This window comes from Peromyscus leucopus, chromosome 19 (genome assembly GCF_004664715.2).
Source record: "Peromyscus leucopus breed LL Stock chromosome 19, UCI_PerLeu_2.1, whole genome shotgun sequence".
NCBI classification, from domain to species: domain Eukaryota; kingdom Metazoa; phylum Chordata; class Mammalia; order Rodentia; family Cricetidae; genus Peromyscus; species Peromyscus leucopus.
Window position 1 is genome coordinate 2,969,540 of NC_051079.1, and position 20,037 is coordinate 2,989,576.

At 50.7% G+C, this 20,037-nt stretch overlaps 1 protein-coding gene across 1 annotated transcript in view; it reads right to left on the reverse strand.

Moving 5' to 3' along the window:
• Npc1 (NPC intracellular cholesterol transporter 1) overlaps positions 1–20,037 on the reverse strand; it is a 51,996-nt gene that overhangs the window by 25,783 nt on the left and 6,176 nt on the right. The window contains 8 exon segments of the mRNA XM_028876685.2: positions 415–785; positions 2,849–2,922; positions 4,636–4,885; positions 5,616–5,732; positions 5,735–5,782; positions 10,422–10,597; positions 12,408–12,514; positions 13,528–13,650. Coding sequence (XP_028732518.1) covers positions 415–785; positions 2,849–2,922; positions 4,636–4,885; positions 5,616–5,732; positions 5,735–5,782; positions 10,422–10,597; positions 12,408–12,514; positions 13,528–13,650 — 1,266 coding nt within the window.

The window sequence follows — 20,037 nt, forward strand, 5'->3', positions numbered from 1 at the left end:
ATGTATACATGCCTTGTGACCATTTATGTGTATGTGTGCATTTTCTAATAGAAGATGTTATCTGGTGAGAAAATTTCAATTAAGGAATTGCCTAGATTAGACTGGCATCTAGGGTCATATCAGTAGGGGACTGTCTTTAATAGTGAGGTGGTGTTGGACGGCCTAACCCACTATGGGCAGCACCATTCCCCAGGCAGGTGGTCCTGAATTTCATAATGAGAAAGCTAGCCGAGCACACGCCTGCCTGACAACCAGCAGGCAGAGTCCTCCACGGCTCCTGCCGCACTTCGCCATCAAAGCCCTTTTCTCCCCACGTGGCTGTGGGTGAGGGTGTTTATCCCAGCAACAGAAAGAAACAGGAGAACAGTGCTGAAACCTCCGTGGCTAAGCGGTGACTGCAAACGGGTAGGTTACCTGGTGCAGAATCGCTTTGTCCAGTGGCGGCCCAAAGGGCACATTGGATCCTGAGGGGTACGGCTCATAGATATGAACACTGGTGCTGGGGGCCTGGATAATGAGCTGCTCTGTGCGGAAGAAAGGCCCAAAGTGCTTATCAAAGTACTCCTTCTCCAAGCGGGCCCGACTGTGAGGGGCTGACCAGAGCTCCACAGGATTGGTGGTGACCCGGACAAACACCAGCCCAGAAGAACACGCAGCGATGAAGACCAACGAGAAGAAAATGACGCAGGTGGGATTTCGGACACAGAAAGCTCCCCACTTTGTGAACATGCGCCTCAGACAGCCGTCGAACGCTGCTCCGAGTGGGTCACAGCATGAGGCCTCCCCTGGGAGAGAGGGAAGGGAGAGAAGGGAAAGTATTGAGTGCTACAGGTGCTGGAATCCCGCAGCTGCTCGCTGCTGCTCACAGTCACGGCCACACACGGGCTCCTCACGGTCCCCACACCTGAGGACCTGAGGTCCCCACACCTGCTCCTCACGGAGCTCCTCACGGTCCCCACACCTGCTCACTCACGATCACGGGCTGAGTTCCTGAGGCCCCACACCTGCTCCTCACGGTCCCCACACCTGCTCCTCACGGTCCCCCACACCCGCTCTCACGGAACCACACCCGCGCCTGCTCCTCACGGTCCCCCACACCTGCTCCTCACGGTCCCCACACCTGCTCCTCACGGTCCCCACACCTGCTCCTCACGGCCCACACGGTCACCCCACACCTGCTCCTCACGGACCCCACAGCCTCTGCCTACTTCTCAGCTAAGTCACTCAGTCTCCTTGGCTGCTCAGGATGGACCCTCTGGGGACTGTTCCACTCAACTCTGCCCTCAGGGCTTCTGTGGCTCTGCCCTCAGTCCATAATTATGTCATTACTATCAATTACTTGGTTCTAAGGTGCCACACTGATGCCTGGCCACTGCCAAAAGGGAGGAGCTACGTCTGCCTCTACTTCGCTGTCCTCAGCACTATTACGCCGCCTCACGTACGGAGCACGGCTCTCCACTCCTCACATAAGGAGCACGGCTCTCCTCCACTCCTCACGTAAGGAGCACGGCTCTCCTCCACTCCTCACATAAGGAGCACAGCTCTCCTCCACTCCTCACGTAAGGAGCACGGCTCTCCTCCACTCCTCACGTAAGGAGCACGGCTCTCCTCCACTCCTCACGTAAGGAGCACGGCTCTCCTCCACTCCTCACATAAGGAGCACGGCTCTCCACTCCTCACGTAAGGAGCACGGCTCTCCTCCACTCCTCACGTAAGGAGCACGGCTCTCCTCCACTCCTCACGTAAGGAGCACGGCTCTCCTCCACTCCTCACATAAGGAGCACGGCTCTCCTCCACTCCTCACATAAGGAGCACGGCTCTCCTCCACTCCTCACATAAGGAGCACGGCTCTCCTCCACTCCTCACATAAGGAGCACGGCTCTCCTCCACTCCTCACGTAAGGAGCACGGCTCTCCTCCACTCCTCACGTAAGGAGCACGGCTCTCCTCCACTCCTCACATAAGGAGCACGGCTCTCCTCCACTCCTCACGTAAGGAGCACGGCTCTCCTCCACTCCTCACGTAAGGAGCACGGCTCTCCTCCACTCCTCACTAAGGAGCACGGCTCTCCTCCCTCCTCACGTAAGGAGCACGGCTCTCCTCCACTCCTCACGTAAGGAGCACGGCTCTCCACTCCTCACATAAGGAGCACGGCTCTCCTCCACTCCTCACGTAAGGAGCACGGCTCTCCTCCCTCCTCACTAAGGAGCACGGCCTCCCCCTCCTCACTAAGGAGCACGCTCTCCTCCCCCCCCCCCCCCCACTCCTCACTAAGGAGCACGGCTCTCCTCCACTCCTCACTAAGGAGCACGGCTCTCCTCCACTCCTCACGTAAGGAGCACGGCTCTCCTCCACTCCTCACGTAAGGAGCACGGCTCTCCTCCGCTCCTCACGTAAGGAGCACGGCTCTCCTCCACTCCTCACATAAGGAGCACGGCTCTCCTCCACTCCTCACATAAGGAGCACGGCTCTCCTCCACTCCTCACATAAGGAGCACGGCTCTCCTCCACTCCTCACATAAGGAGCACGGCTCTCCTCCACTCCTCACATAAGGAGCACGGCTCTCCTCCACTCCTCACATAAGGAGCACGGCTCTCCTCCACTCCTCACATAAGGAGCACGGCTCTCCTCCACTCCTCACATAAGGAGCACGGCTCTCCTCCACTCCTCACGTAAGGAGCACGGCTCTCCTCCACTCCTCACGTAAGGAGCACGGCTCTCCTCCACTCCTCACATAAGGAGCACGGCTCTCCTCCACTCCTCACGTAAGGAGCACGGCTCTCCTCCACTCCTCACATAAGGAGCACAGCTCTCCGCCCAATATAACCCTCGACGCACACACCTCTTACCTCTGTCGCTGGTGTTCACAGAGAAGGCGATATTGCTGTCAATGGGAGTGTACTCAGACACAAAATAGCGTCTTCTGAAAGAGAGGCATGGAGGTGGGGTTAGCAGATTCGTGACGATGCAGAGCTCACTTCCTACAGGGTCCCCGCTCCCTGTCTGCTTTCCCAGTCTGGGCTCACCGGCCTCAGAGAAGATGGAGGAAGTAATGAATGACAAAGGTAATTTCACATTGGAGCCCACAGGTGTCACTTTAGGTCCTTAAAACACTTCCAGTAGCCATAAGCTCCCTAGTGTCAGGCTCTCAATGCCATTCTCCAACAAAGGGACCAGAAACTCCTTGAAGTGGAGGAGGAGTCCAGGCCCAGGGTAGGAAGTACCCAGTGAGCCTGGGGTTGGGAGCACGTCAAAAGAACACGTGAGCTAATGGGAAAGAACTCGAATGCACCGTATCAGACGCAGTCCACACAAGGCACACATCTAAAAGGCACACCGCTGAGTAAGTGAAGGAAGTTCCGATCAGTAGGTGACGAGGGAGAGCGAGAGACCTGTAATCACCATGGGGCAAACGCCATCCTTTCAGAGGACCAGTGGACAGCAGCGGCTGGCTTGAGGAGAAACAGAGTCAGCCGTTTTCAGGTAGCTCCTCCTCCAAGGAAACTTCCAATCCCAAAGTGGGGTTTCTACTGCACAGTGCAGACCCAGCAGCTCCACCGTAACTATGTAATCCAGGCAAACCTCACTGAAACCCAGGGCACCAGACTCCCTGCCAAGGTGGGCTGAGAAACATGACCACATCTGAATGCTCTTGTCCACACACAACCTCAACACAATGCCAAGCAAGCATCACATGCTGGCAATGGAAAGACATGACCAATTCCTACTGGAATGTCCCGCAATAGAGAAAATTAATAAAACTAAAAAACGAATGTACTGTGGGGTCCTGGAAGCAAACAGTGGGCAGGACCTCATCGACACCGGTGAGATGTGGAAAAGTCTGTGGTTTAGCTCAGAACACTATGGTAATGCTATTTTTGGATTCTGAACATTGCCTATGAGTTCTGCTAGCTGTAATGTAACATGAAGCTCAGGACATGCACACATAAACTTTGCTATTTCTGCAGCCTTTATTTCACAATAGAATTACTAAAACTGTATTGTCTTGGGCTAAGGAGACAGTCTAGTCTGCAAAGTGCCTGCCATGGAATCATGAGGACCTGAGTCAGACCCCAAGAACACACGTCAAACGCCACGGGGGCACACACTTGCAATCCGAGCACCAGGAGGCAGACGGGTGGGTCCCTGGAGCTTGCCGCCAGCCGGCCTCCACAACCGGTCAGCTCTAGGCCATGAGAGACCTTGTCCCAAAAAACAAAGTAGAGGGCAACTGAGCAAAACTGACCCTTGTATACACACGTATGCACATGCGTGTACACATGTGAACGCACACAAATATACTGCCTTGAAACAAGATGCAAACACAGAACAGGACTGTAGTACTACACGTAACTAGAGTTTGATCAGACATGGCTTACACAGACTGCCTCAGTTACTGCAAGGCGCCTGAAATCACACACCATTTTGAATAAATCAGTAAGCTAACTTCAAATGTTTAAATATCTAAACAAAACCTGATTATTTACTAGCTGCCGGGCATAAGATAACCAGGGAAAGGCATCCATGTGGATATTTATTTCCTGTCTGGATTAACTAATGTCAACTGTGAGCTAAAGGTGCCACCTGGGCAATTCTGCTCTTGTCTTGAAGGAAAAAAACAAACCAACCGGCTTACCTGTGGCACCACACCGCCAACAGTCCTCCAAAGAATACCAGCAGAAACGCCACGTAGGTGAACCACATGATAACATACATGGCGTCCAGGCCGAAGATCCTCCAGGGCAGAGGAGGCGGTGGAGGCTGAGGCTTGGGGCCACAGACCATGGAGCAGTCCTGGCAGCTACATGGCCCCGTGACCTCATCTACAGACTCGTTGCAGCCTTTGGTGGCATTTCTCATGGGCTCCATCCCAAGGACAGAAAGATCTACAGGAAGAAATTACGCTGAATTAGGACCTCATGAGAATACGTTCTAACTGTGATTATAGTTAGACCCAGTGGGAAACACACAGGACACCACGGGATACAACTGAAGACTAGGAACGGAAGGGCTGGGTACCCCTCATTATGCCTTGTTGCTCTGTCTTTTGGGTTTTTTGGGGGGTGGGATGGGGTGGGCGTTGACAGGACCTTATGCAGGCCAAGCTGCCTAGAACATACGTAGCTTTGTATAACCCTGAACTTCCGGCTCTTCTGCCTCTAGCTCCTGAAGACTCCAAGGCAAACACTCTCAGCTAAGCTAGATCCCTTAGAAACGCTGTGACGTCAACAACCCTGTGCAGAGTGTGCCCTGATCTTCCAGCGCACCTATCACAAAAGGTGGGTCCTCGGTGTGCCTGGCTTCCACTCTGAGCAAACACTTCTCAGCCTTCAGAAAACACGTACCCACACCCACCCACCCACTCACACACCACACACACACACACACACACACACACACCACACACACACACACACACACACACCGCACACCGGTTCATTCTTTCAGCTACATTACCAATCCCTGAAAGCAATTCCTTTTCTCACCCAGCCCTAAGTTAACCAGGCAGGACGAGTGTCCTACTTACCTCTCTGAATTTGTCTTTCTATAGCTGATTGATTCCTGGGTTTTAAAGCAAAATCCTAACTACATCAAGCCAGAGAGCCGCCATCCTACCTGTAAAAACAGGAGTGATGGTGAACGGCGCCTGCCCGTTGTCCTTGTTGAACATGTACTCAATCCAGTTGGTGGCGTTGCAGGCACTGGCGTCTCTCCCACACAGGAGGCCCAGGCCTTCTCGTTACTTGAAGGGGCCTCCACGTCACGGCAGGCGTTGTACATTGCTAGAAGAGGAATTCCAAGGGAAAAGAGGAGACAGTGTGTCTGTTTTCATTCTCCACTCAAGAGCTAACTGAAGGCCTGTGGAACGGGAGCATAACCTTCAGATGCACCGTGACCACACACCGCAGCCGGCGGTGAGAACCGGGGACACTACAGGACAGGAGGAAAGGGGACCGTCTCCAGACCGACCCAGTGGGCCAGACAGCACCGCAGGCCTGGCTCTAAGTGGAGAGAGCGACAACAGGGAAGATTCTACCTGTTCTCCCCCGGCTTCGAGGAGCCCCACTCACACTACAGAGAGGGGCTCCCTGAGGTCAGGAGACAGAGCCCCACTCACACTACAGAGAGGGGCTCCCTAAGGTCAGGAGACAGAGCCCCACTCACACTACAGAGAGGCTCCCTAAGATCAGGAGACAGAGCCCCACTCACACTACAGAGAGGGGCTCCCTAAGGTCAGGAGAGGAAACCTTAGCATCTCTTTGGTCAATGATGCTCACTCTGGAAACTTCTGCAGCAGGAGACTGCACAGCTGAGGACTGAGGACTTAACAGGAAAAGATCATATGCACATGAACTTAGTTATAATTTATGGGTCCCTCCTTGGCACAAACTTTCTGGGATCATCTTCCCCTAAACTCTGAGGAGACCGTATGAAGACTGCCTAGCCAGTGTGAGGGGTGACGACCATGGAGAGCTGGACTCTATCCTGACAGGAAGGAAAATTCCCAACTGTGTGTGAGGACTGGTGAGTTTTGTTTGGAGCTCTCAATTCTCCTGCCTCAGCCTCTATAGCAGTGGTTCTCAACCTGTAGACTGAGACCCCTTTTGGGGGTCACATATCAGATATTTACACTACGATTCATAACAGTAGCAAAATTACAGTTATGAAGTAGCAATGAAATCATTTTATGGTGGGGGGTCATAATGCTATATATGTAAGGAAAAGAAAATGACACAATGTAACCCATTATTCTGTGTCCTTTTTAAAAACAACACAAACTGAAAAGCTAAGCCTAGGGTATAGCTTTAAAAACAAACAAACCACAAAACAGCTTGGAGTCAGGCTTGTTGCGCATGTCTCCGAGGACCAGGAGTTCAAGGCCAACCTTCGTGACAGAATGCCAACCTTTGTGACAGAATGTCTCAAAAACAAACAAAACCCGCAACCCCCACTACAAAAGCCCCCAGCAAACAAATTCAGTCTCACAAACCGCCAAATTGTCTTCACACATGCTTGTACTATGTAAGACTCCCACTCAGGATGGATGGAGTTCCCACCACTGCCCACCCTCCCCAGAATCTCTTGTAGTTATGGTAATTTGAACTTCCCTGGTAACAGGCCCTTGTGCATCTTTTCACACATTTTTACAGTCTCTGGTGAAGTATCTGTTTAGATTTTTTTGGCCGTTTTTAAATCCACATTGTTTACTTTTGTAAAGAGGTTTTTGGTTTTTTTTTAACGTTTTATTTATTTATGTAGTGTTCTGTCTGCATGTATGCCTGCAGGCCAGATGGTTGTGAGCCAGCCTGTAGTTCCTGGGAATTGAACTCGGGACCTCTGGAAGAGCAGCCAGTGCTCTTAACCTGAGCCGTCTCTCTTTGTATGCCCTAGGTAGTGAGTGGTTCTTAACCAGATCCGTCTTTTGTAAACATTTTCTCCCCATCTAGCCTGTCTTCCATTCTCTAGCTGTCTCCACTTTTTACATCAATGACATTCTTTTCTGGGTCTTCCTATTCATATGCATTTTCAGTTTCTATACAGAGAGTCTACCTGCTTACACATATTCATGGTTTCTCTCTCTCTCTCTCTCTGTGTGTGTGTGTGTGTGTCTGCGCTCACACACACACACACTCACACACACTCATGGTTTTTGTAGGGTCTCCCTGTTATGTGTGTTCATGGTTTCTGTGGGGTCTCCCTGTTATGTGTGTTCACGGTTTCTGTGGGGTCTCCTTGTTTACATGTGTTCACGGTTTCTGTGGGGTCTCCTTGTTTACATGTGTTCACAGTTTCTGTGGGGTCTCCTTGTTTACATGTGTTCACGGTTTCTGTGGGGTCTCCTTGTTTACATGTGTTCACGGTTTCTGTGGGGTCTCCTTGTTTACATGTGTTCACGGTTTCTGTGGGGTCTCCTGCTCACACATGCTCGCAGTTTCTGTGGGGAGGGCTGTGTCACGCAGAATCTCTGAGGTAAAGGGGTGCTTATCTTCAGCTTCCCCGGGGATTGTGAAACTGTCTTCAATGGTTTCAAACATGTGCAGCAGCAGCAAGGGGCAGACTACTGACACCCTGTTGCTTCATGTCCTCACGAACGGCAGGAACAGACAAACTGATTTGTGCCAATCTGATAAGACATGAAGAGTGATGCCTTGTTTCTCTATTTCATGGATTTTTCTGGACACTAACCGCTTCTGGCTTTTGCCTTTATTCTCTTGTCTAGAAATATTTTACCTTAAAGTCATAAAAAAAATCCTATGTTTATTTGTAGAAATTTCCAAGATAAGTACTTTTAATCTACACAACTTCTCATACATACTAAAATATAGATGACTATATCAGTTTTACTGCCCTACTTATCAACAACCCCTCCCTTCTCTTAACGATTCCTAATGATACAGCTGATATGTATTCTCCACATACAGTTCCGTTTCCGGCTGAATACGCCCCAGCTGGGCTTTCACGTCACGTCCTTGGGAAGCGTTTGTCCTGTCACTTGTCACGTCTGTGAATGGGACCTTTCCCAACTAAGCAATTTAAAAATTCCGCTTGTTTTTCGGTGTTTTGAGACCCAGTGTATGTAGCCCAGGTTGGCTCCATCTCATGACCTTGCCTCAGCCCTGCAGGTGCTAACAGTAAAGGTGTGTATAACCACACCTTCCTGGGTTACTTTTTAAATTGGTCATTATAGTTAACAGCAGCTGGGCTGATCTTACTGACCCTAGTACATTAAACATTATTATCAAACTGACAGACAGAGCACTGCGCATCGTTATGACATTCTCACACAACGGATGCTGCAGGACATTCTCCTCTCTCTCGTCATCCCCTTGGCTGCTCTTCTGCCTTCACGTCAAATGTGTCCTTTCCCAGGCCTTCTTCGCCAGCTCCTGTCAGCCTCCCTTGGCTCCAGTCCAGTCTAAGTCTGTACCACACGTGTGCTCATTTACATACACAGCTGCTGTTACAACCAGGGTCTGCACAGTGACAGGCCAGGCCGTTGTCATCTTTCTAGGTTTAGGTCACTTTGCTCAATACTCTGTTCCCCAGAGCCATGATTTTCCTGCACATTTCATTTTTCTTTACAGCGGAACCAAACTCCATGTGTGCACGCATCCCATTTTCTTTGCTCTCTGCTGATGGGCATCAAGGCTCGTGGAACAGGGCAGCAATGAGCACAGATGCAGGAGCACCTCTGGGGGGCACGGAGTCCTTCGAGTGTACGCCCGGGAACGGCGCAGGCAGATCCGATTGCTTTTTAGACTGCTCGTAGACACCTCTTCAGCGAGGGCTACTTTACTATTTTTAAGCCCATTTCAATGACTACTCTGTCTTAAGATCTAATTCCTTCTATTTGTCATTTGTTCATTCCTTTTCAGAAGCATTTTATTCTTTCAAGAATTCTTTCATTTCAGTAACTTCTAGTAAGTAGATGGATCCCTTTCTCACGACTCTGTGATCTCCAATGGCTATTGGGTGTCGCTCCTCAAGTCATACGGGGTGCTCATGTCATAGTCATATGGGGTGCTCCTCCTGTCATACGGGGTGCTCCTCAAGTCATACGGGGTGTTCATCATGTCATACGGGGTGCTCCTCCTGTCATACGGGGTGCTCCAGCTGTAACTGGTTACTTTCCTTTGGTGACTGGTTTCCTCGGGATCAAACCCTCTCTGCCGCCTCCTGGTTTGATCTCTACTCTGTCTCTTAGGTTACAACAGTCAGGTCTGGCTGATCGGTGTGGGACAGTTACTAAAATGCACACAGGTAAACAAGCGTACACTCAACTTGTCCACATGGTAACTTCAAACAAAGATTAAAAATACTTGATACTTCCTTGAGATTTACTTGTCTTTTCCTGCGTGTACGTGTGTGTATCACAAGTGAGCCTGGTGCCTGCCAAGGACAGAAGAGGACCCTGGACCCCTGGGACTAGGGTCACGGAGGGCTGCGAGCCACTCTACTGGGTGCTGGGAACTGAACCCAGGTCCTCTGGATGAGCAGTATATACTCTTAACTGCTGAGCCACCTCTCCAGCCCCCAAATCAGAAGAATTTTAAAAGAAGTAATTTAAAGAGATTGTTTTAATAGTTGTAGCTGAAGTCCCAGAAAACAGCAAAACTGACCAAGGCACTAAAACTGTAACTTTCCACACACTTGCCAGGGTCACAACAGACGTGCACATCCCGATCTGGTGCCCTGACACCAGGGTCACAACAGACGTGCACATCCCGATCTGGTGCCCTGACACCAGGGTCACAACAACACACGTGCCCATCCCGATCTGGTGCCCTGACACCAGGGTCACAACAACACACGTGCACATCCCGATCTGGTGCCCTGACACCAGGGTCACAACAGACGTGCACATCCCGATCTGGTGCCCTGACACCAGCTTTTAAAAGGAGTAACAAGTATTTCACTTACCGTTCGAAAAGCTCTGTCCGATATAGTACTCCAATTCCTTCACGTTTGTTTTGTTCTCCTGGGTCTGAGGATCAACATAGTCTTCAGTGGCCGTCACATTCAGAAACTGACTCTGGTGAGGGCTACATGTCAGCTCACAAAACAGGGTCATCAGGTTATAAAAACATGATGGGCATCTACAGGAAAAGTAAGTTATGTTTTACGACTTCAGATGGACCAGCAAAAATAAAAGGTGCAATATTTAAAGAATACTTAAAAACTTAGTGAAAAGAGACAAATAAGTTACCATGAAAAGATAATAGACTCAGCAATTTTTTTCCCCCAAGACAGGGTTTCTCTGTGTAGCTTTGTGCCTTTCCTAGAACTCACTTGGTAGCCCAGGCTGGCCTGGAACTCACAGAGATCCGCCTGGCTCGGCCTCCCGAGTGCTGGGATTAAAGACGTGCGCCACCACTGCCCAGCAATTCTTTTTATTTTATTTATTTTTATTTTATGTCATTGGTGTTTTACCTGCATGTGTGTCTGTGTGAGGATTTCAGAGCCCCTGGAACTAGAGTCACAGACAGTTGTGAGCTGCCATGTGGTTGTGGAAATTGAACCCAGGACCTCTGGAAGAGCAGCCAGCGCTCTTAACCACTGAGGCATCTTTCCTGCCCTACACTCACAAATTCTTAGAACCTTGTAGTAACAAAGAAATAGCTTTTAAAATTGCCCTCCTATTACATATAGTTTATTCGAAGTAATTTCAAAAAGAAAAAAGAAAGCTTTTCTGAATTCTGTGCTTTGTAATTTAGAGATGTCTATCTTTATTCCAAAGATGTCATATTTCTGTACCACTCTGACAAGAATCATTCCTAGGGTGCACTGCTCTCCACTGAATTACAAACCTCCTTCATTTAATCTCTACAATCATCGATTTCAACAGTTGCATAAAACTCAGGTTAGTTTGTTTCTCTTGTTGGTATAATTCCAGCTTGACCCTCTGATAACATGGGCAACCTAACTCTAGTAGATGCTTACACCAGAAGCCACCACTTAGAGTGGACACTAAACAAGTGTGCTTGGACAAAGCGGCAAAGACTCTGCTCTGGCTCCAGCAATGTCAGAAGCCTAGAGTGGCCTGAGCACATTTCTGACCTACTGTTACATCCTGTGATGTAATCTGGGGAGGCCAGCGTTGCCATGGTTTCCCACTCTGAACTGCCCACTTCTAAGAAGCAGGGAAGGGTCCTGCCGCCCACAGTGGTCTCTGCAGAGAGCACCTTCCCTCATTATCTCCTCATCCACCTCTATCCGTGTGCTAAAGTCTGCATAGTTTACAGGCACCACCATCTGCCGCTCTAGAACACCACCATGTTCTTCGGCACATTTGAAAACGGCTAGGTAGGCTTGAGGAACGTCCACTGTACCATCTTTTCACACTGCCGGGCACTAGAACAAGCTCAACATCAACACAAGCCCGGGGTGACCCAGGAGCTAATGCTAGCACAGCGTTTCAGCAGAGACAGCAAGGGTGACAGGCAAGGGCCGTGGGATGCTGGCAAGCTGCATGGCCTGAGTCTGATCCTCAGGACCCACAGGACGGAAGGAGAGAACCAATCCCAACAAGCTGACCTCTGACTTCCATGTGCGTGTGCACCGTGTGTACACACAATAAATAAATAACTGCAATGAGAGCTCGAAGCAGGGCAGCAACGGGGGGAGGGGGAGACAACCTGGGGACCACACAGATGAAGGACCAGGGTCCTGAGCAGGACACCAGCGACCACTCTGAAAGGCCACAGGCCCCGTGCAGTTCCCCTGGGGGCCAGGACACCTCAGGGGAAACCAAGTCTTAACTCTGAATGCAACCAGGAGGAGAACTGCGTGTGCCGGGTGACTTCTCCCTTCCAACAGGCCCCGAGTGCCCTCCCGGAGTCTCCAAGGCACAGCAGAGGGTCACTGCGTGTGGAGCCCCTCGGCTCCGCTTGCCAGTGGTCAGCCTACCTGGACAGAAACTGCAGGGGCAGCTGCAGGTTGTTCTTCAGCGTCTGAAGCTGTTGAACGTCACAGCAGAGACTGACGTTGCCGAAGAAGAATCCCGGACAGAGCTCCTGTGAGGGGAGAGGATGGGAGAGCATGTCAGCAGGGGCAATGTGCCGGCGCTCAGGCTGCTCACGCCGTTCTCGCAGAGCCCTTTGGAAGGCCAGAAAGTGGGCTCACAGGAAGCCGTAGAGACAATCCTACTTATTTTTCCTTTCCTTTACTGCTTTGCCCCACAAGTTAGCCTAGTCAAGTTCAGCCACGTTGTTCCATCCACTCACCACTCCAGGGACAGTCAAAACTTGCACTAATTCTGAGGAAAGGAACCAAGGTGTTTAGAAGATCTAGTACCACGCGGAGCAGTCAAGCCTACAAAGGCAGTCTTTTTTGCTTGACATTTCCCAGTTTTGTTTTCCCAACAGCCCTAAGAATCATGCTAATGAAAAGCAGAGTCCTAGGGGGCGGGGGGAGCCAGAATTCACGGCTCGCAGGGGAACAGAGAAATCCCTAAAACGGGAAGAGAATTCCCAGCCTCTTAGTGACAGAGTCTAAGTCTTGAAATCTAGGAACCAAACAACCAAACAAACAAAAAAAGCTAACTTCTAATACATTTTGCAGAAGTCCTAAAGAGTAGTATCTGAGGTACCAAGGTCAGCTCTAAACAGGAACTCGCTATTGGGAAACTCCAGGAGACTTACAAAGTCAGCACCTGGGAGATTAAGCCTGGAGCCGGTTTATCGGTCAGCGGTCAGCGTCCTGGGGTACAGACTGAAGTCTAGGATAAGATTTAATCCTCAGGGCTGGAGCAGGGGATACAAGACCCTCTCCTAACACACACACACACACACACACACACACACACACACGCACGCACGCACACACGCACACACACGCACATACACTGACACACACACATACACGACACACACACACACACACACACACACAGACACACACACACTGACACACACGCACGCACCCGGATTTAAGTCTCTCAGTCTCGCCTCCAGCACTCCCAGCACCACTCACTGCACAAGCTACTGCCCATGCCTGTTGTCTGGTGCTCTCAAAACAGCACACTCACCTGCACCAAGTCATATCCGTCCTTCGGTAAGGGTTTTGGTGGACCAGAATATTTACAGTTGTACCTCTTATCTCCAACCGCAATTCCACACTCTCCATACCAAACACAGGATTGTGAAAACACCTACGGAGAGTCAACATGGACAAGCAGATTTTAGCAAGAAAAGGAGCTCAGCCGGAGAACCTTCAATGATACCTAAAAATGAAGTAACAACAAAGGTTGTTGTTAAACATGCCAAGAAATATTAAAATAGAACATGGCAGGCATGGGGGGTGGGAATGTCTTAAACCAACAATCCCAGCACTTGTGAGGCCGAGATAGAAAAATGATGAGTTCAAGGCCAGTCTGGGTTGCACAGTAAAGACCAGCTAACTATCCAGCCAACTCTGTCCTAGAAACCAACAAAACAAAACACCCAGGCCCTGGGGCTGGAGAGACGGCTCAGCGGTTAAGAGCGCTTCCTTCTCTTCCAGAGGATCCACCTGTAATCCAGCTCCGTGGTACTGACCCCTAATTCCGGTCTCCTAGTGTGCATGTGTGCGCGCACGCACACACACAATAACAATATCTTTTTAAAAAGCAACCAGACTTAATACCCCAAATGGCTTTGTCAAGTCAGTAATACAGGTATGGAAATTATCTACAAGATGCAGACTTCCCCAGTGCTCGGGAGAGGGCCCTAGTTCCAGGAAGACTCACAGTACAAGAAGAAGCAACACAGCACTCAGCAAGTTAGTGATTACAAGGTACCGGTGTTGGGGCATTTGCACAAAAAATCAGATAATCAACCAAAAGAACATTCCCACATATACTGACGTTAGATAATATTGGTAATTCAAAAGTAACCCATAGAACAAAACCATAAATATCACTAATCTTACCTAAAAGTGTGTGAAAGAATGGACATCGTCCTTGAGGGCTAAGAAGAACGCCAAGGACTGCACGTGCCGACTTTGAGGACTATCACCTAGGCAACACTAACTCGTGAAAACTTCCTATGAAAAGATGTGTCAAGAGCCACTCACATTCCCCATGTGACAGTCACAAGGCTGCCTAGAACTTGAGACAAGGAAGGGTTCCGTGAGTCACCACCCTGTCCACGCATGCCGGCCAAAGCAAGCCCATACTCTGCATTACAGCTGACTCGGCAGAGGTGACCAGCAGGCCAGGGAAACGGGCTCGTAAGCATCCCACAGGGAAAGCACAGAACCAAGGAGCAAGCTGGATCCCAGACCCCCGGTGGCAAGCTTTAAACACACTGGACAGAAGCGCCCGGACCAATCCACACACATGGAGGGAGCAAGTCAGTATTCCTCAGCTCCCAGCTAAGATGCGGACCCTGGAACATAAAATATGGGGGTAGGGGGAAGGAAGTGGAACAATCCCATCAACCAGATCAGGGTACACAATTGTCAAGGGATCCAGAGTCAATATAACCTGTTTCTGAATTCATCCTTTAGATAACAAATTAAAAATTACAGTTTGCTAGATGTTGTGGTGCATGCCCAGAACCTCATCTACCACAGAGAGCGGGCGAAACAGGAAGTAGGAGAAGCAGAGTTTGAAGCCATCCTGGGCAACTTGGAGCCCCTGCCTTCACAGAGAGGGATGAAACTCAGGGGTAGAGTGTTTGCTCAACATGTGGAAGGCCCTGGGTTCAAAACGGCAAAGCAAAACCACAGACGCCCCAACCCACACAAGCCCGTCCTTTTGAGACAAAGGACAGAGTCTAACTCTGTAGCTCCAGAGCTCCTTCCCCAGGCTGCCTGAGTCTGGCACCATCCCCCTCGCTGAACTCACTGTTCAGACCACAGCGGGGGTGGGGGGTGGAGAGGGGTGCGGCGGGGGGAGATCATCCAAATGAGGAAGTGTCAAGATTTTAAACCAAACCCAGCAGCTCCAGCAGAGAACCTCGGCTCTGGCCTTCCAGCTGACAGGTGGTTACCAATGTAACTCAAGTTTTAAAAAGCAAGAGCTGACTCTGGAGGTGGTGGGGGCGAGTTGACAGTACAATTTAAACACAAGGGAGCCTTCTCTCATTCCTCAGAACTCTACTAGCTGCCAAGTCAGTCTCACGACAGAATTCAAAGGAAAATTCCGGAGGCCAGTTAGAGCAAGGCCAAACAAAAACTGATTCAGCAGGGCTGACACCAAAGCAGGTTCTGAGTAGAACATCCCAACAATGTGACCAGATGGCATGTCCCACAACAAAGGACGAGACAAAAAAAAGCAAGGTGACAGTTAACTAGTCCCAGATCAACAAGCATCCGCGCCAAATCCACAGCCCTCTGCAACAGAAGCCCAGTCAGTCACCAGGCCAATCAAAATGACCAGCCTGTCTCTGCTGTCCTTGACTTCAAAGCCCAGTGTTCCTCCCCCTGGAAAGGAGTGGGGAAGGAAGGGGGGGCCGGGAGCTCGGGATCCCAAGAAGTCAGTACTTCCGGTCACCTGGAGGGAGTTACTACTTAGCCATCTCAACAGAACAGGGACTCTGCAGCTTCCTGGCCGTGCTGGGCTAGCATCTCCCAGAATCACCTTGCCCAGTGCTGGGCTAGCATCTCCCAGAATCACCTTGCCCAGTGCTGGGCTAGCATCTCCCAGAATCACCGTGCCCAGTGCTGGGCTAGCATCTCCCAGAATCACCGTGCCCACAGCAGGAGCCCGAGGCTTCGGTGTCAGTCCTCAGAGCAGTGTGACCGGGTACTAGTGCACGTGTTGTTTCGTGTATCCACAGATGCGCATGCTGAAGCACTAGGAGACACATACACAATCTGTGCAAGATCACAAACAGTGCCTTAGCCAGGACTGAAACTGAAGCCTTTTGGCTCCAGGCACAGACTCCTCATAAAGGGTAATCAACTCCACAATTAAGGCCCTTCTCAGAGTTACCCCGCCCACTCCACCTCTGTAAGGGCAGAGCCCAGGCATCTCACCCAGCAGCACTGAAGGGCGAGGCCTCTCTTCACAACTACAGCAAGGAGAGCCTGCTTCCTCCCAGCTCTTCACTGGACAGCATGTGACATCACTTTTCCTGCTGTGACCCTGCCTAAGACTGGTTTCACAGACCTCCCCTGCTCTCCACACTTCTGCCCAGCTGCCTGCCAGCCTCTGGTTCTTGAGGAAAGTAATCTCTTTCCAGGCCTCCACACCCGGGGCCTCTGGCAGCAGTTCACCCTGTAAAGGGGCCGCACAGCTGACTGCCACCCAGTCTGGTGGGACTCCCTTGCTCAGCCATCTCCCGCAGCCTGCAGTCTTCATGTGCTTAGAACCCACCCTCCCCTGCTGCCCGTGAAAAGGGCTCTGGACACCCTGTCCTAGTTTTCCCATCCCCTGCCCCATCCTGAGGAGACCATCTGCCTCCACACTGGTCCCTGTCCTCCTCACTACCTGCTAATCTCCACCCCCCTTGGGGCACCTGTGGATGCACTGAGATGTCCCCCGGAGCACCTGTCAAACGTTCTAGTCCCACAGGAGGATATGGCACATTTCCCATCCTCACCCTTCAGGCACTTGCTAAGTGTGTCCCTCCTTCAGAGCCCAAACAGATCTGTGCCTCACCTGGTACTGGAATTACAGATGAGCAGGTAAAGTGCCACATCTGAGGTCTGGACTAAGACAAGGCAGAGCTGGACTACACCTACCTGTGGCCTAGGTGCCTGGAAGGCTGGGCCCTCCTGCTGCTGCTCCAAGGGACTACAGGTCTAAAGAGACAAGGCTGGACCCTCCTCCTGCTGCTCCAAGGGACTACAGGTCTAAAGAGACAAGGCTGGACCCTCCTCCTGCTGCTCCAAGGGACTACAGGTCTAAAGAGACAAGGCTGGACCCTCCTGCTGCTGCTCCAAGGGACTACAGGTCTAAAGAGACAAGGCTGGACCCTCCTGCTGCTGCTCCAAGGGACTACAGGTCTAAAGAGTCAAGGCTGGGCCATGCTCATCTCTGCAACCCATGGGAAATCTACCTGGTGCCTCAGAGGCAGGATTTGCAGTCTCAACATCGCCACAGCACAGAAGGCAGCCAGGGCTTGTGTGACAAGGAGAGCTAATATGTCACGTAGTCTCCCAAGACGGTCACAGCAGCACACACTAATGCCACCATGCTCTGGGCAAGCGGAACTCATGTGAGCCATACACTTCCCCTTTAGTCAAAGAACCTGACTTCCAAGCATAAAGCTGCCTTCACTTAGTACAAGAAGCCTGATTCCAAGGTTAGGGCAGTGACATTTGCCCTAATCCCAGCACTCAGGAGGCAGATGTAGCAGGATTGCTACTGGAGGCTAACCCAGGCTACACAGCAAGACTTCCTCACCCAACCAAAACATACCCTGGTTTTAAATTCAGAAACATCCCCCCTCCCCCCGCTTTGAGACAGGGTTTCTCTGTGTTACACTCCTTGACTGTCCTGGATCTCGCTCTGTAGACCAGGCTGGCCTCAAACTCACAGAGATCCGCCTGCCTCTGCCTCCTGAGTGCTGGGATTAAAGGTGTGCGCCACCACATGGCTCAGAAACATCCTCTTATGGAAGGAAGTGTTATGTGCAGTATTCAAATGAAGCTCACCATGTCTGAGGTCTACCTTCACCAGAAGCGAGTCTAAAGCAAGCAGGAGCCTTGTTCTGGAGACAGACAGACGACAGCCATGGCTGTGCAGGTGTGATACACTGAGCTCACTCAACAAGGCCAAAGGCAAAGTCATACGTGTATTTTACCACCCAAATAACACACGAGAGCCTGGTCCCGGATGTTCTTCACAGATGAAATGGAGTCTGGTATCAAGGGCGGCAGAGCTTCTGGATTGTCAACATTCTGAGGTCAAATAGGATCAGGGATCACGAGCTGAGCGTCACACCATACACCCAAGTCTTAACAGCATTCCCCACTGACTCAAGGACTGGGGTATTTCAGTCTGTATGTTGCTGCTGTACCAGAACAGCTGAGACTGAGTAATAAACAGAGATGTATTAGGCTCGGATCTGGAGGCTAGGCCAAGGTGGAGGGCTGCATCTGGTGTTCCTGCTGCCATATGCCATGGCAGACAGCAGAAGGTAGAAGACCAGGAAAGGGCTAAACGCACCCTTTACTAGGAACTCACTCTCGGAGGACTACTCGCTCATCTTGACAAAGGTGCACTGATCTGTCCACACAGAACGCACATGACCTAATTACCAACACTGTTGCAGGTGTGTGTGTGTGTGTGTGTGTTGTGTGTGTGTGTGTGTTGTGTGTGTGTGTCCAGCACTAGAACTTTGTTGGCACACTCAGGCCAATAGCCAGATGTATTTTTCATACAGACCACTCTTACAGAGATACTCTTAACTGAAAGGATAACACTACTTACGTATTACATTTTTGTTCATTCCTAAAATATTTTTTAAAGACTGCAGATTTTTCTTTAATTGCAAGTCAATATACACCGATCACAAATACCCAGATTTTCACTGAATTAAAACTGAAAGGCCTCCCTTGGATCCCACCCCTACCCATTTCTCAGACTGAACCAGTGCTGACTGACCACACCAGGTCTTCCTGGCTTTCCACGTTCCCACCACATCACCTGGCATAACCACAAGCACGCTGGGCCAGCTCCCTTCCGCACATCACTCTGTTCGGCTCTTCTTAAACTACCCTCAGTTATTTTTATCTAGATCCTTAGGGCCAAACTCCACACCACAGAAAAACAAGCCTCTCTGTGTCTTCTGTGTCGCCCATCCTGTCTGCCCTCTCTGGTGACCTTTTCGTAGGTGCCTCTCCCAAGACTCACTTCCTCCCTTAGCTGAACTCTGACCCTTCCACTCTGGCCTAGTGCCCGTGTTCCCCAAGTAGGTGAGCTGCCGTAATAGCTCAGAGGCAGAGCTGGTCTTCCCAGTGAGGCCACGTGTGTTGGTCACATCCTGAGAGCTCCCTTGCAGATCCACTAGGGCTAGGCACCGATAATCTGTCTCTGAGGGCCACACAGGCTTCGGAGACAATGACTCTCATTCACATCTCCAGGTCTCTGTGGCAGACACTCAACCCTGACTGCAGAAGTTCCAATGCAACCACAAGAAGAAGTAGGTGAATGGGCACGTCCCAAAAAAACTCCACTGACAAGCGCACTGGCTGGGCCAGTCTGCTGCCTGCTGCTCTCACTGGGTTTCCTAAGCTCAGAGACAAGAAGAACTCATGGGCATCGGCTTCAACCCAGATTTAGTAGTTACAAGACTAGACAGTCTCTACTTTCGAGAGATAGGGAAGATGTGGTTTAATTACTAGGAATATCACTGAGTCAGAAAACTGCTTCCAACAGTTACCTGGTCAGTGCAGGAAGATTTAAGAAAGACTAACCCGCCTGCTATCTATCAGCTACTACAATTGCTGACCCCACTCTACTGTCCATGAGCACATATGGAGGGCCGCTACCCACACAACACAGAAAGAAACCCTGAAGGCCAGCAAGAGAGCTGTGCACTCCTGGAGGAGGCCTCTAGTGAATCCTGCCTGCTAAGGTCCGAACTCACAGATCCAGAAGGAACGC